The sequence below is a fragment of the Camelina sativa genome, chromosome 3, assembly GCF_000633955.1.
Source record: "Camelina sativa cultivar DH55 chromosome 3, Cs, whole genome shotgun sequence".
NCBI lineage: Eukaryota > Viridiplantae > Streptophyta > Magnoliopsida > Brassicales > Brassicaceae > Camelina > Camelina sativa.
The window spans coordinates 3,586,043-3,613,561 of NC_025687.1; the positions used below are offsets into that span (position 1 = coordinate 3,586,043).

At 37.5% G+C, this 27,519-nt stretch overlaps 7 protein-coding genes and 1 long non-coding RNA gene across 13 annotated transcripts in view; 5 read left to right on the top strand and 3 right to left on the bottom strand.

Moving 5' to 3' along the window:
• Positions 7 to 2,399, top strand: LOC104766742 (violaxanthin de-epoxidase, chloroplastic). Of its 2 annotated transcripts, none has more exons than XM_010490702.2 (6): positions 7 to 160; positions 275 to 720; positions 818 to 984; positions 1,085 to 1,181; positions 1,282 to 1,676; positions 1,763 to 2,399. In XM_010490702.2, exons 2-6 carry the CDS (start codon positions 508 to 510, stop codon positions 2,274 to 2,276), a joined length of 1,386 nt encoding a protein of 461 aa, XP_010489004.1. In that variant the 5' UTR covers positions 7 to 160; positions 275 to 507; the 3' UTR covers positions 2,277 to 2,399. The 2 variants fall into 2 exon arrangements, with proteins under 2 accessions (XP_010489004.1, XP_010488996.1); XM_010490694.2 differs by having other exon boundaries at positions 475 to 720.
• Positions 2,380 to 3,290, top strand: LOC104778627 (violaxanthin de-epoxidase, chloroplastic-like). Its single transcript, XM_010503079.1, has 2 exons — positions 2,380 to 2,437; positions 2,530 to 3,290. Exons 1-2 carry the CDS (start codon positions 2,380 to 2,382, stop codon positions 3,165 to 3,167), a joined length of 696 nt encoding a protein of 231 aa, XP_010501381.1. The 3' UTR covers positions 3,168 to 3,290.
• Positions 2,415 to 4,746, bottom strand: LOC104766763 (syntaxin-related protein KNOLLE-like). Of its 2 annotated transcripts, XM_019243353.1 has the most exons (3): positions 4,518 to 4,746; positions 3,436 to 4,422; positions 2,415 to 2,544 (listed from the first exon to the last, which is right to left on the bottom strand). In XM_019243353.1, the coding sequence occupies exon 2, from the start codon at positions 4,411 to 4,413 to the stop codon at positions 3,481 to 3,483; it is 933 nt and encodes a 310-aa protein (XP_019098898.1). In that variant the 5' UTR covers positions 4,414 to 4,422; positions 4,518 to 4,746; the 3' UTR covers positions 2,415 to 2,544; positions 3,436 to 3,480. The 2 variants fall into 2 exon arrangements, with proteins under 2 accessions (XP_019098898.1, XP_010489017.1); XM_010490715.2 differs by lacking the exon at positions 2,415 to 2,544 and having other exon boundaries at positions 3,360 to 4,422.
• On the top strand, positions 6,660 to 8,564 carry LOC104766773 (thioredoxin-like 1-1, chloroplastic). Its single transcript, XM_010490725.1, has 4 exons — positions 6,660 to 7,072; positions 7,327 to 7,503; positions 7,608 to 7,772; positions 7,869 to 8,564. The coding sequence occupies exons 1-4, from the start codon at positions 6,830 to 6,832 to the stop codon at positions 8,115 to 8,117; spliced, it is 834 nt and encodes a 277-aa protein (XP_010489027.1). The 5' UTR covers positions 6,660 to 6,829; the 3' UTR covers positions 8,118 to 8,564.
• Positions 8,699 to 10,125, bottom strand: LOC104766784. 2 transcript variants are annotated; one of them, XM_010490738.2, is made up of 4 exons: positions 9,878 to 10,125; positions 9,691 to 9,757; positions 9,192 to 9,272; positions 8,699 to 9,072 (listed from the first exon to the last, which is right to left on the bottom strand). In XM_010490738.2, the coding sequence occupies exons 1-4, from the start codon at positions 10,037 to 10,039 to the stop codon at positions 9,002 to 9,004; spliced, it is 381 nt and encodes a 126-aa protein (XP_010489040.1). In that variant the 5' UTR covers positions 10,040 to 10,125; the 3' UTR covers positions 8,699 to 9,001. The 2 variants fall into 2 exon arrangements, with proteins under 2 accessions (XP_010489040.1, XP_010489047.1); XM_010490745.2 differs by having other exon boundaries at positions 8,699 to 9,069; positions 9,878 to 10,124.
• LOC104766817 lies at positions 12,827 to 13,222 on the bottom strand. The gene is made up of 2 exons (XR_764121.1): positions 13,133 to 13,222; positions 12,827 to 13,056 (listed from the first exon to the last, which is right to left on the bottom strand). It is a non-coding gene; the product is annotated as an uncharacterized LOC104766817 (long non-coding RNA).
• On the top strand, positions 13,038 to 17,248 carry LOC104766800 (leucine-rich repeat receptor-like protein kinase PXL1). Its single transcript, XM_019243354.1, has 2 exons — positions 13,038 to 15,006; positions 15,843 to 17,248. The coding sequence occupies exons 1-2, from the start codon at positions 13,118 to 13,120 to the stop codon at positions 17,044 to 17,046; spliced, it is 3,093 nt and encodes a 1,030-aa protein (XP_019098899.1). The 5' UTR covers positions 13,038 to 13,117; the 3' UTR covers positions 17,047 to 17,248.
• The window catches only part of LOC104766822 (protein CHROMATIN REMODELING 20-like), a 12,315-nt gene continuing 2,739 nt past the window's right edge, over positions 17,944 to 27,519 (top strand). The window contains exons 1-24 of one of the 3 annotated variants that reach the window (XM_010490789.1): positions 17,967 to 18,306; positions 19,043 to 19,395; positions 19,496 to 19,558; positions 19,656 to 19,751; positions 19,834 to 19,926; positions 20,037 to 20,227; positions 20,311 to 20,468; positions 21,864 to 21,949; positions 22,437 to 22,550; positions 22,855 to 22,938; positions 23,325 to 23,645; positions 23,988 to 24,301; positions 24,410 to 24,500; positions 24,600 to 24,809; positions 24,986 to 25,105; positions 25,254 to 25,420; positions 25,542 to 25,683; positions 25,767 to 25,916; positions 26,000 to 26,055; positions 26,145 to 26,442; positions 26,544 to 26,673; positions 26,844 to 26,899; positions 26,996 to 27,222; positions 27,303 to 27,506. In XM_010490789.1, the coding sequence (XP_010489091.1) occupies positions 19,069 to 19,395; positions 19,496 to 19,558; positions 19,656 to 19,751; positions 19,834 to 19,926; positions 20,037 to 20,227; positions 20,311 to 20,468; positions 21,864 to 21,949; positions 22,437 to 22,550; positions 22,855 to 22,938; positions 23,325 to 23,645; positions 23,988 to 24,301; positions 24,410 to 24,500; positions 24,600 to 24,809; positions 24,986 to 25,105; positions 25,254 to 25,420; positions 25,542 to 25,683; positions 25,767 to 25,916; positions 26,000 to 26,055; positions 26,145 to 26,442; positions 26,544 to 26,673; positions 26,844 to 26,899; positions 26,996 to 27,222; positions 27,303 to 27,506 (3,698 nt within the window). In that variant the 5' untranslated portion in view covers positions 17,967 to 18,306; positions 19,043 to 19,068. Of the gene's footprint in view, positions 18,307 to 19,042; positions 19,396 to 19,495; positions 19,559 to 19,655; positions 19,752 to 19,833; positions 19,927 to 20,036; positions 20,228 to 20,310; positions 20,555 to 21,041; positions 21,156 to 21,459; positions 21,544 to 21,863; positions 21,950 to 22,436; positions 22,551 to 22,854; positions 22,939 to 23,324; positions 23,646 to 23,987; positions 24,302 to 24,409; positions 24,501 to 24,599; positions 24,810 to 24,985; positions 25,106 to 25,253; positions 25,421 to 25,541; positions 25,684 to 25,766; positions 25,917 to 25,999; positions 26,056 to 26,144; positions 26,443 to 26,543; positions 26,674 to 26,843; positions 26,900 to 26,995; positions 27,223 to 27,302; positions 27,507 to 27,519 lie in introns of all 3 variants that reach the window. The other 2 variants (XM_019243355.1, XM_010490800.1) reach the window with 2 other exon arrangements.

Consider the following 27,519-nt stretch of genomic DNA (forward strand, 5'->3'; position numbering starts at 1 on the left):
GGTAGGGAGGCGTCGTTCCCACACCACACGGAAGAGCCTCCGAGTCTTATCCAAAGCAGTTCCTCACATCCCTTAATAATATCTTCTTCTCCGTCTCTGTCTCTCTCCCTTCCCACGGAGCTTTCAATCTTTGCTAACATCGTCTCTCTCTCTCTCTCAGGTTACACTCTTCTTCACTTAACTCTGAATATCAATTTTATCAATTACACAAAATCACAATCTTTCAGCTTTGTTCTGTTTTTTCCCCTGTTTTCTTGAATTATCTTTAATTTAGCCTGAACAACACGCGTTCATGTCTACGAGCTGGATTCAATCAAGTGAATTTTATTAATCATGAATCATGATATGTAGTAGATTGTTTCTGTGGGGATAAACAAAAAGAGAGAGAGAGAGAGAGAGAGAGAGAGAGAGAGAGAGAGAGAGAGAGAGAGAGAGAGAGAGAGAGAGAGTAATGTGGATTTTGGTATGGTTCAGGTAGTGCCCTGGGGAAGATTAGACTAGTGAAGCATGGCAGTAGCTACACACTGTTTCACTTCACCTTGTCATGACCGTATTCGATTTTTCTCAAGTGATGATGGTATTGGTAGGCTTGGCATTTCACGAAAAAGGATCAATGGCACATTCTTGGTCAAGATTTTGCCCCCTATCCTAAATGCTGATCTTAGAACAAATGGGAGATCCTCACGTCCGTTATCTGCATTCAGGTCAGGTATCTCTAAGGTAATCAATCAATCTAGTTTTGTGTTTCATTACAAAAATTGTCATTTTGGATGATTGATCAGCTGATTCTTTTTAACTTTACCTTCAATCATGTCAGAGAGTATTTGACATTTTGACAGTACCATCAAAAGATGAACTGAAGGAGCTGAGCACTCCGCTGCTGCTGAAGCTCGTTGGTGTTTTTGCGTGTGCGTTCCTCATAGTTCCATCTGCAGACGCGGTTGACGCACTCAAAACTTGTGCATGCTTATTGAAGGGATGCAGGTAACTTTTCTTCGTTTGGATTCTGCGTCACTACTCTCCTCCTCAGTAGTTTATAGATTTCTCTTTGTCTGACCATTATGGAAGCCTAATTATCTGTTAGGATAGAACTCGCAAAGTGCATTTCCAACCCTGCCTGTGCAGCCAATGTTGCGTGCCTCCAGACCTGTAATAACCGTCCAGATGAAACCGAGTGCCAGGTTAGAAAGTTATTTTGATATATCATATTGAGGCAGAGATATAGCTTGCTTATGAGAGAGAGACCAATGATTCTGTTTCCAAATTCTGTTCTTATTTCAGATTAAATGCGGGGATCTTTTTGAGAACAAGGTAGTTGATGAGTTCAACGAGTGTGCTGTGACGAGGAAAAAGTGTGTTCCTAAAAAATCTGATCTCGGAGAGTTTCCTGCCCCAGACCCTTCTGTTCTAGTCCAGAACTTCAACCTCGGAGACTTTAGTGGGAAGTGGTACATTACAAGTGGCTTGAATCCTACTTTTGATGCCTTTGACTGCCAGCTGCATGAGTTCCATACAGAAGGTGAAAACAAGCTTGTTGGAAACATCTCGTGGAGAATAAAGACCCTAGACAGTGGATTCTTTACTAGGTCAGCCGTACAGACGTTTGTTCAAGATCCTAACCAACCTGGTGTTCTCTATAATCATGACAACGAGTACCTTCACTATCAAGATGACTGGTAATAACATCTTGTATCCACCCAGGAGAAAGAGTTAGTCTTGCTTCTCTTCTTTGGCCTAAAAAGTTATCACATGATTCTTGCAGGTATATATTGTCATCAAAGATCGAGAATAAACCTGAAGACTATATTTTTGTGTACTACCGTGGGCGAAACGATGCTTGGGATGGATATGGTGGTGCAGTTGTGTATACGAGAAGTTCTGTATTACCCAATAGCATTGTACCAGAACTTGAAAAAGCAGCAAAAAGCATAGGCAGAGATTTCAGTACATTCATTAGAACAGATAACACATGTGGTCCTGAACCTCCGCTGGTGGAAAGACTTGAGAAGACAGTGGAAGAAGGGGAAAGAATAATCGTAAAGGAGGTTGAAGAGATAGAAGAGGAAGTAGAGAAGGAAGTGGAGAAAGTTGGTAAGACTGAGATGACCTTGTTCCAGAGATTGGCTGAAGGGTTTAATGAATTAAAGCAAGACGAGGAGAATTTTGTGAGAGAGTTAAGTAAAGAAGAGATGGAGTTTTTGGATGAGATCAAAATGGAAGCAAATGAGGTTGAAAAATTGTTTGGGAAAGCTTTGCCAATCAGAAAGGTCAGGTAGAGAAGAACCATCATTGTAGTTCAAAGCTGTATTTTATACATACTGTGTTCGGTTTATATAAAGTAAACATTCTTCTTGTAAACATTCATCATTCCATAACAAAATGGATACGACAGAACACAAGTGGGGTAAACATAGTATCTCAAGAAGAGCTGAAACTGGTAGTAACAATAGGGATGACAACAATTAGAATGATCAAGATGATTAAGACAATTGGATATTTTTGAACATTAAAATTGGATACACAGCACAGAAGGATTAAGACATCCTTTGGGAGAAAGAAAACACAAGGGGGTNACATCTTGTATCCACCCAGGAGAAAGAGTTAGTCTTGCTTCTCTTCTTTGGCCTAAAAAGTTATCACATGATTCTTGCAGGTATATATTGTCATCAAAGATCGAGAATAAACCTGAAGACTATATTTTTGTGTACTACCGTGGGCGAAACGATGCTTGGGATGGATATGGTGGTGCAGTTGTGTATACGAGAAGTTCTGTATTACCCAATAGCATTGTACCAGAACTTGAAAAAGCAGCAAAAAGCATAGGCAGAGATTTCAGTACATTCATTAGAACAGATAACACATGTGGTCCTGAACCTCCGCTGGTGGAAAGACTTGAGAAGACAGTGGAAGAAGGGGAAAGAATAATCGTAAAGGAGGTTGAAGAGATAGAAGAGGAAGTAGAGAAGGAAGTGGAGAAAGTTGGTAAGACTGAGATGACCTTGTTCCAGAGATTGGCTGAAGGGTTTAATGAATTAAAGCAAGACGAGGAGAATTTTGTGAGAGAGTTAAGTAAAGAAGAGATGGAGTTTTTGGATGAGATCAAAATGGAAGCAAATGAGGTTGAAAAATTGTTTGGGAAAGCTTTGCCAATCAGAAAGGTCAGGTAGAGAAGAACCATCATTGTAGTTCAAAGCTGTATTTTATACATACTGTGTTCGGTTTATATAAAGTAAACATTCTTCTTGTAAACATTCATCATTCCATAACAAAATGGATACGACAGAACACAAGTGGGGTAAACATAGTATCTCAAGAAGAGCTGAAACTGGTAGTAACAATAGGGATGACAACAATTAGAATGATCAAGATGATTAAGACAATTGGATATTTTTGAACATTAAAATTGGATACACAGCACAGAAGGATTAAGACATCCTTTGGGAGAAAGAAAACACAAGGGGGTTTAAAACTCATAGCAACTCAAGAAGAGGTGAAACTGGTAATGATTGGGATGACAACAATGAGAATGATCAAAAGCAGCACAATGATACCAATGCACATCCACTTCCTGCTGCTTCTCTGATGATTCTTTGCAGTCTTGAGCTCGTTAGCCCCATCATTCACGTAATGGCTAGCATTCATCACATGATGCTCAATCTCATCCATCTGTTCACCTTGTGCTTCAACCATCACAGCCATATCCAAAAACACCTGATGAAGCTCCAAGAGACTCTTCTCAATCTCCTTGGCAGCATCATACCTATCCTGAATCTCAACCACAGTTTCCAAGACCTTTCCTTTACCATGTTCCTGGATCGCACGAGTGAGAAACTCTTCACCTCCAGCGTTATCAGTGATGATCTTCTCAATCATCTCATCATCAGGGTGTTCTCCAGTGACAGTGAAGTACCTTCTCTCAACAACCTCCTTGTACTCACTCATCATCCTCTGTCTCAGCCCTTGAAACTCCATCATCACTTCCTTCAGCATCTTCCTCAGACCATTGGTCACAGCTGTCCTGCTCCTGTAGACCGGAGTTCCAGAGAGCCTTTTAATCTCCCTGTTGGCTATATCCATCTCTTCAAGCTTCGACTTGATCGATTTGGCCTTCCTCAAACCCGAGACAATCTCGTTAGAGATCTTGTTGCGAAGAGACTTGACGGACTCAGCCTTGTGGACACCTTTACTCTCTTCGTTGTACTGCTCGATCCTAGCCAGTGTCTCACGAATCAAACCAATCTCTGCTTTCACATTCTCTGCTTCTTCTAAGAAAGACGAAAGATTTTCACCGATCTTGTCTGATTTTGCCGAAGCCATCTCATGATCGTAGTCAGGCCCTGCTTCCATATCCTTCATCGCCGCTTTTTTCAAGTCAACGTAACTCATAAACGATTTCGTCATCAAGTCGTTCATCTTTTTCACCTGAAAGTCAACAAATTTCACAAGAATCAGAGACAAATCGAGAGAAAGTAACAGATCAAAAACTGGAGAAATCAAATGAAGCACCACAAATTTACCCTTTGTGTGTTCTAATCTAGATCCAAAGATTTGCGAGAGAGAGAGAGAGAGAGAATTGTGAAATTGAAGAAGCTTTGAGTAGCAAGATATGAGAAAAGGAGAAAGCTTTATTTGATATAGGGGAAAAGGAAAAGAGCCGTTACTATGTTTCTTCAACCCCAACGGCTATATTTTGGGCTTTTGTATCCGTTACTTCAGCATCGTCCGTCCCCATTAGTCTCTCTCTCTCTCTCTCTGCTTCTGTTTTTATTTCTATTTTTAAATTGTGCGATTTTCTTTTGGGAGGATTTCGAAGGTGAAACAGAATATAGGGGCTAAAAACATAATTACATGTATTTTTGTTTGCCGACGCGAGATTGAGACAGATTCAAAAAAAGTGAATAGAGACTAAATTATAATTTACGAATGATTACAGGTGGCGCTTTTCTCGAGTCGAGACTGAGACTGAGACTGAGACATGTTTATTACTATTTTAAAATAAACAAAATTCTTTCACATTTTGTTTTGTGTTATGTACTCTTCTCCAACAAATTTTTTTTAAAAAATCTAAACTCAAAAAAATGGTTCCTTTTTTAATTTCTCAAAGTCTTTCATAAATTAAAAAATGCCCAAAAACAATAAAATATCTCACTTAAGTAAAATTACATTATATTTGTTAAATATTTTATATCTAAATGTATTTATTGTCATTAATATTATAGTATATGTTTATTTTGTAACGCTTGTTTCGCGTGAAATGTACATCATTTTTTGATGTCTTCCCTTTCCGACTGGCCAGCGTTCTCGGCGTACCTTGACGACATCAAGACTGATTGGGAGGAATTTTTTTTTTCTCTTTATTTTTAATATCTAGAAATGCTAATATAATGGCGGATTCTTTGGTACGCCAAACGCGTACATCTCCGCACCAAGTTTTGTTTGTAAACGATTTTCCCACTAATTGATTCGTTTGAGCTGATTTTTTGTTGACAAAAAAATACATCATCTTTTTAAAAAACAAGTACATTTTGCTATGTAGTCACGTGATTGTAGTGTTGATGTGTACTAAACGTTGTAATTTTTTGATTGATATACTTAAATAACTTATCGACAAAGAAAAAATAAAAAATCAGTAACGTTCGTTTCATATTAAACAAATTATTTCGAGTGTTTTTGTATAGTAAACACAAGTCAGTAGTCATATTTGTTACGTTTCTACTATTTAAATAGTTTTTGTTTGTTAACACTTCTTTTTGCTTTTGTTTTCTACTTGTTTGAACAAAACTTACCTCTCTTGGAATCTTTCTACATATTGTGTTGTGAACATGTTTACATATGCAATGATGGAATTGAGGAGGTTAACTGTAAAAGAATAAAACCAAAAGGGCAATCTGCCAATTGCATCTTAATCAGGTGGCCTTGAATGTAAAAAGAGTACAGGGGAGAGAAAGAGAGATGTGGTGGAGAGAGTGAGACCCACGTGAGTGATGTGTTGGCAAACTATCTTCCTTAAAATCCAAATCCTTATTATCCATCACTACTTTTTTTTCTTTTTTTTTTCTTTCTATATTTTGGTTTGGTATTAAATCCATCACTAATACTACTACTTTGTTACCAGCCACTCCCCCGAGTTTTGTTCGTATTATGTTAATGTCGTTACAATATGCAACACATAAAAATCCCCTTTTTCTTTGCCATTGGTTTAAGAGTATTAAGTTCTAAGTTGGGCTAAACGATGGTTCATGACCTAATTTGTTGTTTACTTGTTTGGTAAAATGATTCAGGAAGGATGTTACGTTTTACTTAATTTAAAAAAAAAAAAAAAAATTGCTTGCTTCATGACCTATATAATCCATTTATTTATACTAATGTAGGTAAAATTTATAACTAGTTACTGAAAATGCCTAAAAATACATGTATTCGTAAAAATTACTTAGTATTCGCGAGAGAAGAGAAGTCAAAGAAAAAGAACCTTATCCACTTACTACTACTTTTATTATCATCATCCTGACCGACTAAAAACTCATATCACGAATCCACCGTCGGATCTTAACATTGCCAAAATCCAAATTGAACGGTCATGATCACCTAACCAAAAGGCGAAACAGTTTCTTGTCCAGAAAAATGTCTAAATTTTAAAGATCTTTCCTTTTTCTTTTTCTCTTTTTATAATTTTTTCTCGTGGAAGCCAAAAAAAAAAAAGCGAAACTTCGCTGGCGATTGAAGATTGCTGAGAAGACACGTCGTCTCTCTGAGAGAACTTTTTCTTTATTTCTTCTGGTATTTTCTCATTCGTTCGGTGGTGATTTGATTAGAGAAGAAGATTTCTATTATGGCGGAAGTGATTAGCAAAACGAGTTTGTTCATTGGAGCTTGTGGGAATCATCACCGTGTTGATGATTTCTCTGTTTCTCCTTTTAGTTTTGGTGGGTTTGGTCTCAAAAAGAGTTTCTCTTGTCTGAAGGTTAAGAATCAAAAGCCTCTTAGAAGTGTTTTCCATGGTAAACAGATCGGTCTTGGAGAAGGTGCTCAAACCGAGAGCTTCAAAAGGAGCTCTTCTTCCATCACAGCTCAGGTATATTTTATAATCTAGGCATGCGAGATCTGGTTTTAATGATCTTTCAAAGCTAAATTTTTCAAAGATTTTTTCTTTTTTTTAGGGGTTTATTGCTTTGATTTTGTAGTGAATAATCGATTTGTTTTTTTTTTTTGGAAAATCATGGCTAGATGTTTTGGTTTTAGGGTTCTTGTGTTTTGAATTTGATATGTTTGGTTTTGTTGGATCTGTGAAAAAATATATATGGTCTCTGACGTGTTTAAAATTTGCAGACGACTCTGAGGATTGGGACAGCTCAGAAGTGGTGGGAAAAAGGTCTGAAAGAAAACATGAGAGAGATCTCTTCAGCTCAAGAACTCGTTGACTCTCTCACCAACGCTGGTGATAAGCTTGTTGTTGTTGATTTCTTCTCCCCTGGCTGTGGCGGCTGTAAGGCTCTTCATCCTAAGGTTATCCATCCATCTAACTTCTTCTTGGAATTGGACTACTTTTTTATTTTCATGTTGGGGAAATGAATTCTATTCTCACAAGAATGGTTTGTGGATTCTTGCAGATATGTCAGTTTGCAGAGATGAACCCTGATGTGCAGTTCCTTCAGGTGAATTACGAGGAGCACAAGTCCATGTGTTACAGCCTTGGTGTTCATGTCCTCCCGTTTTTCAGATTCTACCGAGGCTCTCAGGGTCGTGTTTGCAGCTTTAGCTGTACCAATGCTACGGTTCGTTCTCATTCACATTAATCAAGAGAGAACCAATTAGATTTAAAACCATGTTGGTTTTGATTCTGATCTTGATTTGTTTTTTTTTCTTTTCAGATCAAGAAATTCAGAGATGCATTGGCAAAGCATGGACCAGATAGGTGCAGCCTTGGACCAACCAAAGGTCTTGAAGAGAAAGAGCTTGTGGCACTTGCTGCCAACAAAGAACTCAACTTTACTTACACACCAAAGCCTGTACCAGCTGAGAAAGAAGCTGCCACTCCTCATTCAAACCCAAGTCTCCCTGTTCCTCTTCCGTCCATGAGCAACAACGACGGAAAAACATTGGTCTCCGCCGGGAGATGAGAGCGAGCTGATAAACATTTCCCTGTACAGTTTGCGTGGTAGTAGTAGCGGTAGTAGCTGGATATATTGCAGTACCTAAAGATGTCAGTTCTAAGAGCAGCCAGCCGGTTTAGTGGGGTTGAGTTTTTTTCGGGTCCCTTGAGCATAATCGGCTATTGGCATCTGTGTTTTCTAGAGCAAAACCAGTTCCGATGGTTACTCGAGTTTTGCTCAGCTCTTATGGGATTGAGAGCGGAAGTTCATGCGCTTGTCTTCCACCTTCAATCAGCTTCAGTAGTGTTTTGGTTTCTTTGTTTGTTTTTATTTGCTTTAAAGTTTTTAGTGTAAATAAAAATATCCAATGAGGATTATCATACAATGTCGTGAAGCACTTCTATGAATTGGTATCTTATATAGTATGTAGTATATATTAAGGTTTTTCTAATGTGGTGCTTACTCTTACTTTGATATGTTGCCCCTTTGATGTTATTTGTAAAATTAGATCGTTGGTTAACGACTACTTCAAGATAGTTCAAAGTTTATTGGATATTCATAGTTTTTATAACAAAATTTTTTGGTTTTCATGTGTCAGTGAGAAGAAATACAGAAAATTGAGTGGGAGTGTTAATAAAAGGGATTGTTCTGTTACTAACTCTACTTCGAAGGCACCAAAACATAGCAGAAAGAATACAAGATAAGATCTTCGAAGACAGCTTTAACAAGATTCGAAAAACTTTAAAACAAAATTTCTATTAAAAACCCTCCACTGCTCTGCTTGGCATCCTCATCACGCAAAAAACACACGTTTCCCATTCTGAAAGAGTTTAACCAGACGTTGAGAAGATAATAATATCATCCATCGTCAACTGTTAGATGAAACTGAGCTATCAGGTTTACAAAGACACTCATTCAAGCATTTGATCAGCAGATGCAGATCCTTGGCTGCTGGCTTTCTGGTTTGTCTTCTTTTTGCCTGCTAAAGAGTAGACAAAAACATCGTGTTACTACTTCCATTATCAATCAGCTAAATTGCATCAAGTAATAAAAGGCGACTAAGAGATATCGGGCTTTACAACAAAAGCACAAGGAAATCACCTTTATTCTTTAGTTTATTGAGCTTTAAGTTCTTCTTTACGCTAAATTTTTTGGGGGATTTCTTGGTGTCTTCTGATGCAGCTGAAACCACAAGGAAGAGATGAGCTTTTGGATAAACAAAGACAAAAATAACAAGAGCAATAAGACAAGCCTGAATAATTTCATGAAATGCAAAGGAAAAGACTGCGATTAATATGTGCCTCTCTGTTGTTTTGGTAATACCAACACGAGATTGAAACTTGAAAGAAACATAAGATAAGATACAGAAGATATCAATATACCAATACTGATGATACTATAGACTTGCATTGCTAAGCATTTTGAAAGTTAACTCCTAACTGCTATTCCCCCAAATCGAGTTAAATTACAAAACTTCATTCTAGAGTTGCATATTTGAGCATTTGAAAGTATATATCCTTAACTGATATTTCCACAATTCGATTCAAACAAGATTTCTAATTGAAAAACTTCATCCAAGCTCAGTAGCTATAGTATTTACCTTCAGAAGCAGCCATCTCTACATCTTCCATGGTAACAAGACCCTTGCCCACCATATCTTTTTGCTCCTGTTGAAAGAATCAAACAACCAACCCTTTTTAAAATTACTTCCACTTACAATTCTGGAAACTAAATCAACTTTCTTAAGGCGCCAAAGAAAAAAAGAAAAAGAAAAGGGAAAGACATACTCGGCGCCATTTGCGAAGGAGCTTTCTCTGACGTTTACCGGAGACGGAAGGGACCGGAACTCTGGTCTTCAATTTGTTGGTGAGAGGATCGCCGTGAATGGCTCGTTTTCTATCAGCTTTCGCCTCTCTCTTCTTCTTCGCGATCTCGTTGTACTTGGCCATATCTTCTTCTTTCACTGTGTAATTCCCACAAAAACCTTCCACGACGCCTCCGCCTCACTTAATAAAACCTAAAAAACCAACTTCTTCTAAAACCCTAGAATTCAGCACTTTTGAATTGTGTTTTGGGCCTTTAACCAAATTTTTACTTGGGCTTTTATTCTCGACCTGTTTAATAGATAACCAACATGGATAGATCCGGTTCGGTTTGATTCGGCTCAAATTGAAAGACGCCGAATAATCTAAACAATAAATAAATGTACAATTACGAACAACTGTAATGAACATTAGAACAAGATCCAGGTTAATATATATATTTTTTTTTAACCCTGATCCAGATTAATATATATTTAACTTTTCTTAACTAAAAGTCTACAAAAATTTGTTTTATCTAAAAAATACTTTCACTATGAGAATTTTTTTATGATAAATTGGTTTGTTTGTAATTGGGTTGTTTGATTAATCGGTTTGTTTGTATATGAGAAAATATCTTTAGTATTCTCGGGTTCCTTTGTTGTTGTTGGGCCTTACTTTCTTACAAACTCTAAAATCATCTTTAAATCTTATATAAAAAGGTAAGCGTTATGGCCAAAACATCTAAACCCTAAAATCATCTCTTGAACCCTAATCCTATGGCTGCTCCGAATTTTCAAACAGTGGCTACTCCGAATTTTGAAACGGTTGTTGTATTTTGGGACGTGGAATCCGCCCGAGTACCTAATGACTCTTCCGCCAAGAAGTAATAGAAGATATTTATCATTTCCTTCGTAATGGTTTTTACGAATATATAGTTAGTTCTGAAATGTTATAGAATATTTTATATCATTATAGTTTGAAGATACAATATGGTGGTTATATGAAATGTTATAGACAATAATCTAGCTCAAGCATGGTGGTTTATAAAATGGTGGTACACTCTTTTTTGAAACTCGGGGAGTCATTGTTTTATGAAATATTATAGAATATTTTATATAGAATATTTTATATTGTCTAAAATATTTCATGTGCTAAGATCGAGGTTAATATATATTGTCTAATCACATTCAAAAGTAGAGAACAAAAAAAACCTAAATAAAAGGGAAAGCTTAGCACATGGGATTCCAGCTTCATCTTCTCTCAAAAAAAATATCGCAATGATGATCTCATCATGAGGTTACATATATATAACTTAAATAGTGCATGAATTATATCTCATTGAATTTCATATGTAGGATTGTATTGTTGTTATTCTTGGGTGGGTATATTATATAGTATTCATTATATGATATAAAGTCCCATATGGGTGCATGTGAAATGTGAATAAAGTTAGTTTTATGCAATTATTTTCCTTCTTTTGAATAATAGAGGATCATTTTTCATACATAGGATTCAAATGACTTTAATTTAGAGCTACTGTCCATCTACTTTTTACGATCAAACTACAACAATTAATTGGTTAGACGAACCCGTGCCTCTCTTTTATATTTTCGACATACACTTGTGCTTTGTATCAGTTATAAGATCGATACTGATCTCCAAAAGTCCATTCACACACGAGTACTACATAGATATGAATATCTAGTACTAATATTTGGATGCACGACAAGTAAAAGGGTTTGTGTGTTGGTTTTGGATGAGATAAAACTCATCAAGGATGTAATTTGAACGATGATATATAATATAGGTTTCTTAATTATATAGTTTTGGGGTGTCAATTAAGTTGTTTCTCCTACGATTTTTTTTTTTTTTTTGTTAGGTTCCAATCTTTCTTTAAATCTCATGGCAGCACTTAATTAAAGTGCTACTTTGCGTATTCCCATAAGCAATACGCATAAAGTTTAGATTCATTGTTGCTTTCAATGAATCACACGAATATAGACAAAATTCGGTTACGGCTTGATGTCATAGACATACGCTATGTTAGAAGCCGAAGCTCACAAGCCATATGTACTATGCCGGCATGAATAGGAAATATATATATATAAGCTTACATTTAACATATGTGATAATGTGTACATATATAGGCGACAAAATGTGATGTATTACATCTATAAATGTATGCACGCAAGTGTCATGGGACGTTCCTAGTTGCGACTTGGCAATGAAGTTTCTTATTTTCTGATTTTAATTATATGTTCTATCAACGTGGGAAGATTCTCTCACGACCATCATAGTTCACGAGCATTTTTAATGACGCCGTTCTAAACAAAGAACATTCTCCCGACTATTGGAGAAGACATCCGAAAACTCGGAAAACATATCAACCCATGTAAAACTCCAAAAGAGACCATTATTTTTCTGGTGTGCAGTAAAAATAAAAACACATGTAAACAAAAAAAAACGTTTGTGTCAATAGTCAATACATACCTGCGGTCATCTCTAATAATATAGTTTTCTTTGGAAACACTTTTATTTTGACTAATTATCAATCGTCTTTGAAATGAAAAAAATAGTAAAAAAGAGCACTATGTGAAGACACATTCTCTGCCCATGTTTCACTGTCCCACTAATCCCTAATGAGGACAAGGGTTTACAAGTCACTCAGTGCCTTATGATTAGGCTCTTCAGAAACCCACGATTTCTTCATATGTACTATATATACCATCGTCATTATTTTAGTATTCTTTATCAGCACTAGTTGTGTTTGAGGTTGCACAGATCAGCAAACTGATAATTATATAAAATTACAGGATATGGTCATGGATTTAGTGCTCCTCGAATTTTCGGTTCAAACTTTTTATACACAATGTCGCATTTGGCCAATTTGTTATCCGTATAGACTCATAACGCATGTGAAGAAGTAAGAGTTGATAAAATATAAATAATTTAACTCTATCATACAAATACAAACTGTTACGATCGCCAATGGAGTTCGTATACTATTCCACCGATGGAAAAAGTAACATAATGATGATAAAATAATTGAGACAGAGAGACAGAGAAGGAGAAGATTATAATAAAAAAAGATTCTGATTAATCATTGTTATTCCAGCTTTTGGTTCCCAGTCTCTTATTATCAACTTCGCTTGGGGGCCTTCAATCTCAGTTGCAAAAAAATGCCATAAGTTTAGCCAAAACTAAAAAAACAGAAGAGCAAAAAAAATGGCGATTCCTAACCTTTTCTTCTTCTTGTATTACATTGGTTTCTTTCTTTTCCCTTTTGTTTCTTCTGAAACATTTCAAGGTTATGAACAAGGGATCTTGTTGGCCATCAAGTCAGACCTGTTTGATCCTTCAAATAATCTCCAAGATTGGAAGAGACCTGAGAATGCCACAGCATTAACTGCATCAGTTCATTGTCTTTGGACCGGAGTTCACTGCGATTCAAATGGCTACGTGGACAAGCTTCTTCTTCCCAACATGAATCTCAGCGGAAACGTGTCGGACCAGATTCAGAGCTTCTCTTCTCTACAAGTCCTTGATCTCAGCAATAACACATTTGAGTCTTCTCTTCCTAAATCTCTTTCAAATCTCACGTCCTTGAAGGTCTTCGACGTGAGTGCGAATAACTTCTTTGGAACCTTCCCTTATGGTCTAGGGATGGCCACTGGTCTTACACACTTCAATGCCTCTAGCAATAATTTTTCTGGCTTTCTCCCTGAAGATCTTGGCAACGCAACTAAACTTGAGGTTTTGGACGTTCGAGGAGGTTACTTTGAGGGCTCGCTGCCTTCTTCTTTCAAGAATCTCAAGAACCTGAAGTTTCTCGGTCTTTCCGGTAATAACTTCGGTGGAAAGCTACCAAAGGTGATTGGCGAGCTCTCCTCCTTGGAGACCATCATTCTTGGCTACAATGGCTTCATCGGCGAGATTCCAGAAGAGTTTGGGAACTTGACGCACCTTCAGTACCTCGATTTGGCTGTTGGGAACCTCACGGGCCAGATTCCATCTTCTTTAGGGAAGCTAAAACAGCTTACAACAGTCTACCTCTACCAGAACCGTCTCACAGGGAGGATTCCTCGAGAACTCGGTGATATGACTTCTCTTGTGTTTCTTGATCTGTCTGATAACCAGATTACAGGAGAGATCCCTATGGAAGTAGCTGAGCTGAAGAATCTGCAGCTTCTGAATTTGATGAGGAATCAACTCACGGGAATCATTCCGTCAAAGATTGCTGAACTACAAAATCTTGAGGTTCTTGAGCTGTGGCAGAACTCTCTAATGGGTTCCTTACCTATGCATCTCGGCAAGAATTCATCATTGAAGTGGTTAGATGTCTCATCAAACAAGCTTACAGGAGAAATCCCATCAGGATTGTGCTATTCCAGAAACCTCACAAAGCTCATTCTCTTCAACAACTCATTCTCAGGTCAGATTCCAGAGGAAATCTTCTCATGTCCGACCTTAGTTCGTGTTCGAATCCAGAACAATCTCATTTCTGGAACAATACCAACTGGTTCAGGTGACTTACCAATGCTTCAGCATCTAGAGCTCGCAAAAAACAACCTCACCGGTAAAATTCCAGATGATATAGCCTCATCTACATCACTCTCGTTCATCGACATATCATATAATCAGCTCTCATCCCTATCTTCCTCCATTTTCTCAAGTCCTAACCTTCAAACCTTTATTGCCTCACATAACAACTTTGCCGGAAAAATACCTAACCAGATTCAAGATCGTCCATCTTTGTCCGTCCTCGATCTTTCCTTCAACCATTTCTCAGGTGAAATCCCCGAAAGGATTGCTTCCTTTGAAAAACTTGTAAGTCTAAATCTCAAGAGCAACCAATTGGCGGGAGAAATCCCCGAGGCATTAGCCGGGATGCACATGTTAGCTGTTCTTGATCTTTCAAACAACTCTTTAACGGGGAATATACCAGCGGACTTGGGAGCTTCTCCAACCCTGGAGATGCTAAACGTGTCATTTAACAAACTCACAGGACCCATTCCTTCAAACATGCTGTTTGCAGCCATAAACCCAAAAGACCTCGTGGGAAACGATGGCCTCTGCGGTGGAGTTCTACCTACTTGCTCTAAGAGTCTAGCTTTGTCAGCAAGAGGCAGGAAACCAGGAAGAATCCACGTCAATCACGCAATATTCGGGTTCATTGTTGGAACTTCAGTCATCGTGTCTCTGGGAATGATCTTCTTGGCAGGGAGATGGGTATACACAAGATGGGATCTTTACAGCAATTTTGCGAGAGAGTATTTGTTCTGCAAGCAGCCTCAGGAAGAGTGGCCATGGAGACTCGTGGCTTTCCAGNCGGAACAATACCAACTGGTTCAGGTGACTTACCAATGCTTCAGCATCTAGAGCTCGCAAAAAACAACCTCACCGGTAAAATTCCAGATGATATAGCCTCCTCAACATCACTCTCGTTCATCGACATATCATATAATCAGCTCTCATCCCTATCTTCCTCCATTTTCTCAAGTCCTAACCTTCAAACCTTTATTGCCTCACATAACAACTTTGCCGGAAAAATACCTAACCAGATTCAAGATCGTCCATCTTTGTCTGTCCTGGATCTTTCCTTCAACCATTTCTCAGGTGAAATCCCCGAAAGGATTGCTTCCTTTGAAAAACTTGTGAGTCTAAATCTCAAGAGCAACCAATTGGCGGGAGAAATCCCCGAGGCATTAGCCGGGATGCACATGTTAGCTGTTCTTGATCTTTCAAACAACTCCTTAACGGGGAATATACCAGCAGACTTGGGAGCTTCTCCAACCTTGGAGATGCTAAACGTGTCATTCAACAAACTCACAGGACCCATTCCTTCAAACATGCTGTTTGCAGCCATAAACCCAAAAGACCTCGTGGGAAACGATGGCCTCTGCGGTGGAGTTCTACCTACTTGCTCTAAGAGTCTAGCTTTGTCAGCAAGAGGCAGGAAACCAGGAAGAATCCACGTCAATCACGCAATATTCGGGTTCATTGTTGGAACTTCAGTCATCGTGTCTCTGGGAATGATCTTCTTGGCAGGGAGATGGGTATACACAAGATGGGATCTTTACAGCAATTTTGCGAGAGAGTATTTGTTCTGCAAGCAGCCTCAGGAAGAGTGGCCATGGAGACTCGTGGCTTTCCAGAGACTGTGTTTCACTGCAGGAGACATCTTATCACATATCAAAGAATCAAACATCATTGGAATGGGAGCCATAGGGATTGTTTACAAAGCAGAAGTCATGAGACGGCCATTACTCACAGTAGCTGTGAAAAAACTCTGGAGATCACCATCACCACAGAATGATATAGAAGATCATCATCATCATCATCATCAAGAAGATGAAGAAGAGGACGACATACTCAGAGAAGTGAATCTGCTTGGTGGTATCCGACATAGAAACATTGTGAAGGTTCTAGGTTACATCCACAATGAGAAAGAAGTGATGATGGTGTATGAGTACATGCCCAATGGAAACTTGGGAACTGCTTTGCATTCCAAAGATGAGAAATTTTTACTAAGAGATTGGCTCTCGCGATACAACGTCGCCGTCGGAGTTGTTCAAGGTCTCAATTACCTCCACAACGATTGTTATCCTCCGATTATTCACAGAGACATCAAATCTAATAACATCCTCCTCGATTCTAACCTCGAGGCGAGGATAGCTGATTTCGGATTGGCGAAGATGATGCTTCACAAGAACGAGACGGTATCTATGGTGGCCGGATCTTACGGTTATATAGCGCCGGAGTACGGATACACACTGAAGATAGACGAGAAGAGCGATATATACAGTTTAGGCGTGGTGCTTTTGGAACTGGTTACTGGGAAAATGCCGATAGATCCTTCGTTTGAGGATTCGATTGATGTTGTGGAGTGGATTCGGAGGAAGGTGAAGAAGAACGAGAGCTTGGAGGAAGTGATTGACGCGAGCATCGCCGGGGAGTGTAAACACGTGATCGAAGAGATGCTTCTGGCATTAAGAATCGCTCTTCTCTGCACTGCGAACCTCCCGAAGGATAGACCGTCGATTAGGGACGTCATCACGATGCTCGCGGAGGCTAAACCTCGCCGGAAAAGTGTTTGCCATGGCGCCGGAGATTTGCCGATTTTTAGAAACTCGCCGGTAGTAGGATTGATTTAGAAGACGGAGGTTGTAGGGGTATTTTTGTCATTTGAGCAGCTGACTTTTTTAAGGTTGGACTTGAGAGCCCACAAAAGAAAAAAAATCAGCCCATACAGTACACCGTGTAATTAAGGCCCTTGAACCGATGATTAAAAATTGTAATAAGTGCCTTGTTCAGTGGCTAATCCAGCAAATATGTATTTACCGGTGGATAAAAATTGTAAAATATATTTGTTTAACAAAAAAAAAAAAATTAGCAAAAATTACAACTGGTTAAAAATATTAAATTCTGATTCAAATACAGGTAGTCAACGCCATTAGATTTTGTTATGGTCAAAACCACATATATACATATATATTTATGACCATTTTTATAGTAATTTTGAATATCTTCAAAATACATAAATTTTTTTGTTATGATAGAATAAAATTTTCGAAATATTAATTAATTCTTTATATTTTGGATTTGTTTCGATCAAACAATTTATGATTCACAAATGCAATGGATTCCATCAAAGCAACTTAATATCTCTTCCAAGTTTCAAGTTCATCATTTGATCATCAGCACAATTTAGGTTTAATTTACTAAAAAATGTGTTTGTCTGTAAAATAAAAATAAAAAATATAAATATAAAGTAAATCGTTGTAAGCTAAATATGAGTTTAATATATAATAAATGGTCAATTTTTAAAATATGAGTTAAACATAGAGTAAAATAGTCAATAACTTATTTAATTTTCCGTTCAAATATTAACCTAAATATTAAATTTCATTGTTTTTTTTTCTTTAAAACTTTTAACATAATGACAATGTAGTCAATAAAGTGAGTTAATAATATATCCTCTAAAATTAAATGTGTGGTAAATCTATTCTTCTTCATCATCATCATCTGAAATATATATAAATAGAGTGAGTTCCTCGATATTATCATCCAATTTAACATCTACAATTACCGCTAATATTCCTTGGTTTAGGAATGAAATTTCTGTAAAATTGTTAATTCCAATTTCCAAAAGCGTCGAACCTCTCCAAAGTATTTTTTAAAACCATCTGGAGAAACCCCAAACACTCTCCACACCAACGGCGAACCGTTTCGATCGCAACCCTTCGTTGCCGGCGATTCGGCTACCTTACCCCCAAACACAAACCCTAGCAAATTCATTGTCGCCTGCTTTTGTTTTTTTTGTTTTTTTAATTCCTCCCTATCTCTATATTTTTATATCTCTCTCTCTGCCACAGAGAGTCTGCTCTCTCACTGATAGTATTCTCTCACTTTTGGTAAAGCCTCTTCTCCTCGCCAATGTTTTTTTTTGTTTGTACCTCTCCTTCACTGTATTGTTAAACTAGTATTGTTTTGCCACCACACAAAGCTAGTTCCGTTTTTTTTTTATTGATGACTGGGGTGGTTCCGTAGATCTCTTTGAGCTTGTTTTGTTAGATAATGAGAGTGTATAGGCTGATCAGACCTTTAGGTCAGAAACATGACTTCTTTATTGAATTGATTACTTCTTCTTTGTTATTATTATTACATTTTGGCACTTCTGTGGAATCTCAAACTTTCTGTGTTAGGAGTGATATGAATTATATTAGGTGTATATTGTTTCAACTAGAATTCAATCATAGTCTCTTCTGAGTTCTGAATTTAATGTCCCGTATGTAAACAATTAGATGCTAGGGAATCTTATCTCGATGATTAGTTTTGGGACCCTAATCAAATTTATTGATTAGGGACAGGACGAATCCACTCTTTCTCTATTCGCTTTGAGTTGGAAGCCCTTGACATTATTAGATTGCCCTTGATTTTGGTTTTGGGTTGGTAGTGCTGGAATTTTCGTTATTCATTCTCGTAGATTTTTCAACTTTTTGGCTGAATGGTACATGTTTTTGTAAATAGAGAATTTATCCTTTTCTTTTAATGGTATTTTCATGTGAATCTTTGTGGTGCTGTGTTAGTGAGTAGATGATAAGTCTCCCGAGGTATGTTTAACGTAACTGTTATTAACGCTTTTTTCAGCAGGAAGTGAAGGAGAACACTTTTTAATGGAGCCAAATGAAGGAAAAGGGAAGGATCAAGGTGAAAAGCCAGAGGAGAAGGTGTATACAGTGGAGGCAACAGAGGATGTTATGGATATAACAGACGAAATTATGGAAGTAGACCAGGAGATGATGGAGGCAAAGCTTGAAGAGGTGAAAGCTAGAGATGAGAGTGGGGAGCACATTGATGTGCAGATGGAAGAAAATAACAATCAGGATGGGCAAAAAGATGAGAATATGCAAGCCACTGATAGTATATCGGAAAGTTCTGAATTAAGTTCAGAAGAAAATGAACAATTGCTGTTGGGACAAGATGATGACTTGGATCATGAGGTAAGCAACTTAGATATCTCGTGGTCACCTTTTTTAGTTGTAGCATGACGGAGAAAGTGCGCATGTTTATCTAATGTATCTCTTAACAATTATTGTACAGAAACCTCTGAGCGAGGAAGAAATAGAAGAGTTAATTTCAGATTTTTTGGGAGTTGAGAGTAAGGTATTTAATCTCTTCTTTTGTTCAATAGAGTTCTATTCAGGCCAATTTAACTTTCAGGTCTCAATCTTACTCTTTGTGATACCCCATTGATCTATAGGCTGCAGATGCTCAAGAAGCACTTGAAAAGGAGTCTCTTTCTAATGTAGAGAGTGAAGTTAGGAAGGAATTATCACAAACACTCAGTGGTGAAGAGGTTAATTTCTTTTTCTTACTATCATAGCTTCGAGTTCCTATGCTCGTTCGCATTTAACATCTTATGAGAGTGCCTGTTTTAGTTGAATAAAGCTGTTGCTGCTGAAATGATGACTTTTAAAGATGAATGGGAGGCAACTCTGGATGAGCTTGAAACAGAAAGCGCAAACCTGTTGGTATGTTTTGTTGTTGATTTCTCTATTTCCTTAAAATATAATCCAAAGGGTTACACGTCATTCAAAAGAACTTAAACAGTTCTGTTTTCCTTGTTGTTTCTTTCTTAAAGGAGCAACTTGATGGTGCGGGCATTGAGCTTCCAAAATTGTATAAAATGATAGAAAGTCAAGCCCCTAATGGTTGCCACACTGAAGCTTGGAAACAAAGAGCCCACTGGGTTGGGACTCAGGTGACAAAAGAAACTGTGGAATCATTGGCTAACGCTGAGAGGTTTCTTCACACTCACCGTCCTGTCCGAAAGTACGGTTTTTATTAGCTTCAACTTTTAGTTACTGCAAATTCTGAGTGTCGTGGATGGTATTTCTAAACATTTTCTGGTGTAGACGACACGGAAAACTTTTGGAGGAGGGAGCTAGTGGTTTTCTGGAGAAAAAGCTTGCTGATGGTGCTGCCAAAGAATCTCTAGCTGGAACATCTGAACTTGACTGGTCGTCTCTAAACAAAGTTTTTTCGGAAAAAAGGGATGAGTCTATTTCCTTTGGTAGTAAGGATTGGGCGTCTGTTTACTTGGCAAGCACTCCACAACAAGCTGCAGCCATGGGATTAGAATTTCCAGGAGTCAATGAGGTTAACTTTTCTATTATGTCTTTATTTTTCCTGTTAGTCCTGATGCTGATGATGATTTGCGTACGTTTGCATCTGTTAGTTATTCTTCACTCCAAGAAAAAAACATCAAACTTGACATCTCCTTTTCTTGGCAATTTAAAGTGGGTGCTTACTTGCCATAATACTTCTTTTGCAAGCAGGCTTATGTTTCCTTTTAGGTCCTGCTTGCAAGTCACTAATATTTATGGTATAATTCACTGTTAAGCCATAATCAGAATAGGAAAACATACCGACAAATAAAATTCGAGCGTTACTTGGTTATTATTAGTTGTAACAGTTTAAGATGATGGAAGGCATTATATTGACCTATGGAGGCAAGTAATGTTTATAGATCTTCTGTTTCTTATCCTGCTAGTTTAACAGAGTTGGACATTTTCAAAACATTGCGCTTTAATAAAACTCGTGGCAGTCTAGAGTGATCATTGAAGTTTTTTTGTTTTGTTTTCAGGTAGAGGAAATTGAAGAGATTGATGCAGGCTTGGCAGATCCATTTTTGGCCGATGCAATAGAAAATGAAAGAGAACTTCCCCTTTCTGAAGAACAAAAGAAAAATTATATAAGGGTATTACTTTTTAACTTTACTTCTTAGATTTCTGTGATTAAGCACCTTACTTATGAAAGTATTGCCTTTTCTGGCTGTTAGAACAAAAAAAACATTTTAAGGGTAAAATATTCTTTGACTTAACTTCTTCGATTTCTGGGGTTAAGCGTTCTATTTTTGAAGTTATAGCCTTTCCTTGTTGCTCCTTATGTTTCTGCATTTGTGGAGTTTGCAATAAAATCTATATGTGAAATACCATTTAAGACTACTCGCAACTCCCGCCTTACCATTTATCAGCTTTAGTATGACATTAAATCACCTACAGGTCAAAGAAGAAGATGATTTAAATAGCGATCGTGAACTTCAACTTCGTTTGAAACGGAAGAGACGCAATAAAAGATCTAAACAGGTTTGGTTTGCCTATTCTTTCAGTTCATTGAGGTTATGTTGCATAAGTAGCATAGAGTGTCAGTAATATCTTCTATAGGGGATATTATAGTGAGCCTGATTTTGGAGATATAGTTGTGTTTTCCTACAACTTTCTCCTAGTTAAGATTAATGTTGATTTTGTGTTTTATAAGATATAGTTTACTGAGGGTTATACATATTTAGGGGAAAGATGGTAATTTGCCTGTTATTTAAGCTCTTACATTTTATTGCTCGATTATCAAGTAATGGNGTCTCTAAACAAAGTTTTTTCGGAAAAAAGGGATGAGTCTATTTCCTTTGGTAGTAAGGATTGGGCGTCTGTTTACTTGGCAAGCACTCCACAACAAGCTGCAGCCATGGGATTAGAATTTCCAGGAGTCAATGAGGTTAACTTTTCTATTATGTCTTTATTTTTCCTGTTAGTCCTGATGCTGATGATGATTTGCGTACGTTTGCATCTGTTAGTTATTCTTCACTCCAAGAAAAAAACATCAAACTTGACATCTCCTTTTCTTGGCAATTTAAAGTGGGTGCTTACTTGCCATAATACTTCTTTTGCAAGCAGGCTTATGTTTCCTTTTAGGTCCTGCTTGCAAGTCACTAATATTTATGGTATAATTCACTGTTAAGCCATAATCAGAATAGGAAAACATACCGACAAATAAAATTCGAGCGTTACTTGGTTATTATTAGTTGTAACAGTTTAAGATGATGGAAGGCATTATATTGACCTATGGAGGCAAGTAATGTTTATAGATCTTCTGTTTCTTATCCTGCTAGTTTAACAGAGTTGGACATTTTCAAAACATTGCGCTTTAATAAAACTCGTGGCAGTCTAGAGTGATCATTGAAGTTTTTTTGTTTTGTTTTCAGGTAGAGGAAATTGAAGAGATTGATGCAGGCTTGGCAGATCCATTTTTGGCCGATGCAATAGAAAATGAAAGAGAACTTCCCCTTTCTGAAGAACAAAAGAAAAATTATATAAGGGTATTACTTTTTAACTTTACTTCTTAGATTTCTGTGATTAAGCACCTTACTTATGAAAGTATTGCCTTTTCTGGCTGTTAGAACAAAAAAAACATTTTAAGGGTAAAATATTCTTTGACTTAACTTCTTCGATTTCTGGGGTTAAGCGTTCTATTTTTGAAGTTATAGCCTTTCCTTGTTGCTCCTTATGTTTCTGCATTTGTGGAGTTTGCAATAAAATCTATATGTGAAATACCATTTAAGACTACTCGCAACTCCCGCCTTACCATTTATCAGCTTTAGTATGACATTAAATCACCTACAGGTCAAAGAAGAAGATGATTTAAATAGCGATCGTGAACTTCAACTTCGTTTGAAACGGAAGAGACGCAATAAAAGATCTAAACAGGTTTGGTTTGCCTATTCTTTCAGTTCATTGAGGTTATGTTGCATAAGTAGCATAGAGTGTCAGTAATATCTTCTATAGGGGATATTATAGTGAGCCTGATTTTGGAGATATAGTTGTGTTTTCCTACAACTTTCTCCTAGTTAAGATTAATGTTGATTTTGTGTTTTATAAGATATAGTTTACTGAGGGTTATACATATTTAGGGGAAAGATGGTAATTTGCCTGTTATTTAAGCTCTTACATTTTATTGCTCGATTATCAAGTAATGGTTCTGTCTTATGTTATAGCGGAACTTGGGCTTTGGGGCTTGTGGTGCCAGGGGGTTTGTTGGTCTGAAGGAATAATTTTCTGGCTGACGTAGCAGTCTTCATTTGGTTTTATTTCAGGTTATCAGGTGTGCTGCAGAGAATATGGATGATGACTGTGTGTATTTGAATGGTAATTATATTGCCCAAAGTTCTGGTGAAGATCGAGTAAAAATTCCTGAGACCAGCACTCAAGTTCATAGCAATGAAGTCAACAAAGTGGAAAACGGGAATCTGTCTAATTCAGATGTGGATACCATGAGAGATGATTCACATAATCCAGCAAACAGTTTCAGGTGTACTGCCTGTAATAACGTAGCTGTGGAAGTGCATACTCACCCCCTTTTGGAAGTAATAGTTTGCATGGATTGTAAACGTTCAATTGAAGATAGAGTTGCGAAGGTATGTGTTTTTCTTCTTCCAGTTATATGTGACATATCAGAATATAATTACAATCTAGATCTCTTTAACGTGGTGAATAACTTGTTATATGGAAGGGGGACCGACATGGTGAATCCAGAGTAGGAACTAAGTTATTTTGTTGTCGTAGTTGGTTCATGGCTAACTAATATTTAATTGATAGGGTTAAATTGTCTTTCATTTTTTTGTTTTGCCTTCATCAAGAGTATCAACTTCTTTTGTTGCCATATTCTACTTTTTGTTATTTTGAGGATCACATATAATTCCATAATCTAATAAAATCGTTGCTATATCTGTCTCTTTCTAACCAACTTTTACGATCAGGTTGAAGACTCTTTGGAACGCAGTTGTCAATGGTGTGGTCATATTACTGACTTAATAGATTGTAGGACATGCGAAAAACTTTTCTGTGCCTCATGTATAAAGAGGAATATCGGTGAAGAATACTTGTCTGAAGCTCAGTCCTCTGGTTGGGATTGTTGTTGCTGCTCTCCAATGCCCTTGCAAAGATTGACACTAGAACTGGAGAAAGCCATTAGAGATAAGAAGTCAGTAGAGTTGAGTTCTGATTCCAGCTCTGATTCTAGCTCTGATTCCAGTTCTGATAACAATTCTGCTGATGTTAATGTAGCAATCAGGTATTATCATATACACATCTAGCGGATTTAAAATTCCAGCATGTTCCCAACGAATTTAGTTAGTATTGTTGTGTTACTGTTCTTACTTGCATGATTTTTTTCTTTTAGCTTAAAGAAGAAATCAAAAAAGAGAATTCGGCGGATAATTGATGATGCTGAACTAGGGAAAGATACGAGAAGAAAAATTGCAATTGAAAAGGTCCCAACTTCTTCGGCAGTTATTTTCGTTATACTAGTACACAGACTTCGATTTTTTTTTTTAATTAGTATTGCTCATTTGGTTTCTTTATTTTTTTAGGAACGGCAGGAGCGTCTTAGATCCTTGCAGTTTTCTGCCAGATACAAAACAATTAGCTCTATGGGAGACCTGAAATCTATTCCAGAAGGTGCGGAAGTTGAGGTTCTTGGTGATGCTCACAGTGGTTACATAGTGAATGTGGCTAGGGAGATTGGTGAAGGAGCTGTGAGAGTTCCTTGTAGCATATCTGCCAAACTAAAAGTCCATCAGGTTTGCATACCTATGTGCATTCCTATCATCATAACATTAATATACTTCCATAGTGGGCATTAAACATATTAATATACCCATCTCGATTAGATGCTTATTTTAACATTTTATCTGTAAAAAAAAATACTTAATATGGAAATGGCTTTTGCTTTAAGTTTGGAGGTTTCTAATTTCAGGTAACCGGGATTAGATTTATGTGGGAAAATATTATTCAGTCTATCAGCAGAGTAAAGTCAGGTGATAAAGGCCTTGGCTGCATTCTAGCTCATACAATGGGACTGGGCAAAACTTTTCAGGTGCTTATTTTTTTTTCATGCACGAGTCTGTTTGCATGTATCTTATTATCGTCCCTATTACACATAGCACTAGTGGTTAATAGTTTTTCGTTAATATGATGTGTGCTATTACTGGCTCTTTATTTCTTCTCCCACTGAAAACTACCAGGTTATAGCGTTCCTGTACACCGCAATGAGATGTGTTGATTTGGGGTTGAAAACTGCTCTTATTGTGACTCCTGTAAATGTGTTGCACAATTGGCGAAGTGAATTCATGAAGTGGATGCCATCAGAAGTGAAACCACTTCGCATTTTCATGCTTGAAGATGTTTCAAGGTATAGATTCTTCTATGTGAAGGTCTTGCCCTAATATTAGAATATATATGCATTCCCTCTCGTCAAACTGCACTAGATCTTAGCTGTGAGTTCACTTCCTGCGCTAATGTCTTTTTTGAAGGGAGAGGAGATTGGACTTGCTAAAAAAGTGGCGAAATAAGGGGGGAGTTTTCTTGATGGGATATGCAGCTTTTAGAAACCTGTCTCTTGGGAGGGGGGTGAAGGATTTGAATGCGGCCAGAGAGATCTGTAGTGCCTTGAGGGTGAGACTATAGAGATTTTTTTGTTTTCATGTTCTGCTTTGGATATTTTATTCTTGAAATTCTCTAAAACTATGTGGCTGCAGGATGGACCTGATATACTTGTTTGCGATGAGGCTCACATTATCAAGAACACCAGGGCTGACACAACGCAAGCTTTGAAGCAAGTTAAATGCCAGAGAAGAATTGCCTTAACTGGGTCACCCCTTCAAAACAATCTCATGGAATATTATTGTGTAAGTTGCTGAGGGAACCATAGAAATTTCTGAGCTATTTTCTTTCAGCCCCAGTTTCTTATGCTATGTCTTTACTGCAACAGATGGTTGATTTTGTCAGAGAAGGATTCTTGGGGAGTAGTCCTGAGTTTAGAAATCGGCAAGTGTTTCATACCAGTGTTTTTTTCTTTCTGCGTGCTATGATGTGATGATTCTAGTAATTTTAATCATGCTTCTCAATACCTGCAGCTTCCAAAATCCAATAGAAAATGGACAGCATATGAATTCTACTGCGGAGGATGTAAAAATTATGAACCAGAGATCACACATTCTGTATGAGCAATTGAAAGGATTTGTGCAAAGAATGGACATGAATGTGGTGAAAAAGGATCTGCCACCTAAAACAGTCTTCGTAATATCTGTCAAGCTATCGCCCTTGCAGCGGAAATTGTATCAGAGATTTCTTAGGTTATATGGGTTCAGCGATGGAAGAGCAGATGAAAGAATGAGAAAAAACTTTTTTGCTGCTTACCAGGTCTTGGCTCAGGTATAAATTAATAGCTGATTTGAGAATAAGTTTTATATCTGGAAATTTTATTTGGTGTTTGTTTTCATAGTCTCAATTCTTTGCGGTATTTCGTCCCCCAGATTTTAAATCATCCAGGGATTCCGCAATTAAGAAGAGAGGATAGCAAGAATGGTCGTCGTGGTAGCATTGTTGATATTCCAGATGACTGCTCAAGTGAAGAAAATACAGACTACAACATGGTTACGGGAGGTAATTATTAATTTCCACTGTTTTTATGCTTTGATTAAACTAGTATAATGAACAGACGCAACAGCTAAGATCAGACTTTTTTACTAACAGTTAAGATCAGACTTTTTTACTAACAGTTATCAAAGTATCTTAACACACTGTGTCATTGTTTTTGTTTTGGATATTGACAGAGAAACAAAGAACTATGAATGATTTGCAAGATAAAGTTGATGGCTACCTCCAGAAGGTAACTATAGTCTACTCAGCCTAACTAGACAGCAGTTTTAAGTAAACAGCGTGATAATGCACTCATCCTCTGAATCTAACCTTTTCTGTGTGCCAGGATTGGTGGGTCGACCTACTTCAAAAAAATAATTATAAGGTGGCGGAGTATAGCGGCAAAATGATTTTGCTATTGGATATTTTATCCATGTGTGCTGATGTGGGGGATAAGGCGCTTGTGTTTAGCCAGAGTATCCCGACATTGGATCTCATAGAACTATATCTTTCAAGAGTACCTCGGCATGGAAAACAAGGAAAGTTCTGGAAAAAGGGAAAAGACTGGTACAGGTTGGTATCTTGTTCTTTTATATTAGAAAGAATGCTGTTTGTACAGTTATGAAGGCTCTAACTCCCCTTGGTGGGCGCAGAATTGATGGAAAAACTGAAAGCTCAGAACGGCAGAAGTTGGTTGATAGGTTTAATGAGCCTGATAACAAAAGGGTGAAATGCACTCTAATTTCAACCAGAGCGGGATCGCTTGGAATTAATCTTTATGCTGCTAACCGTGTGATCATAGTTGATGGTTCATGGAATCCAACCTATGATCTTCAAGCTATATTTCGAGCATGGAGGTAATTGTTAGAC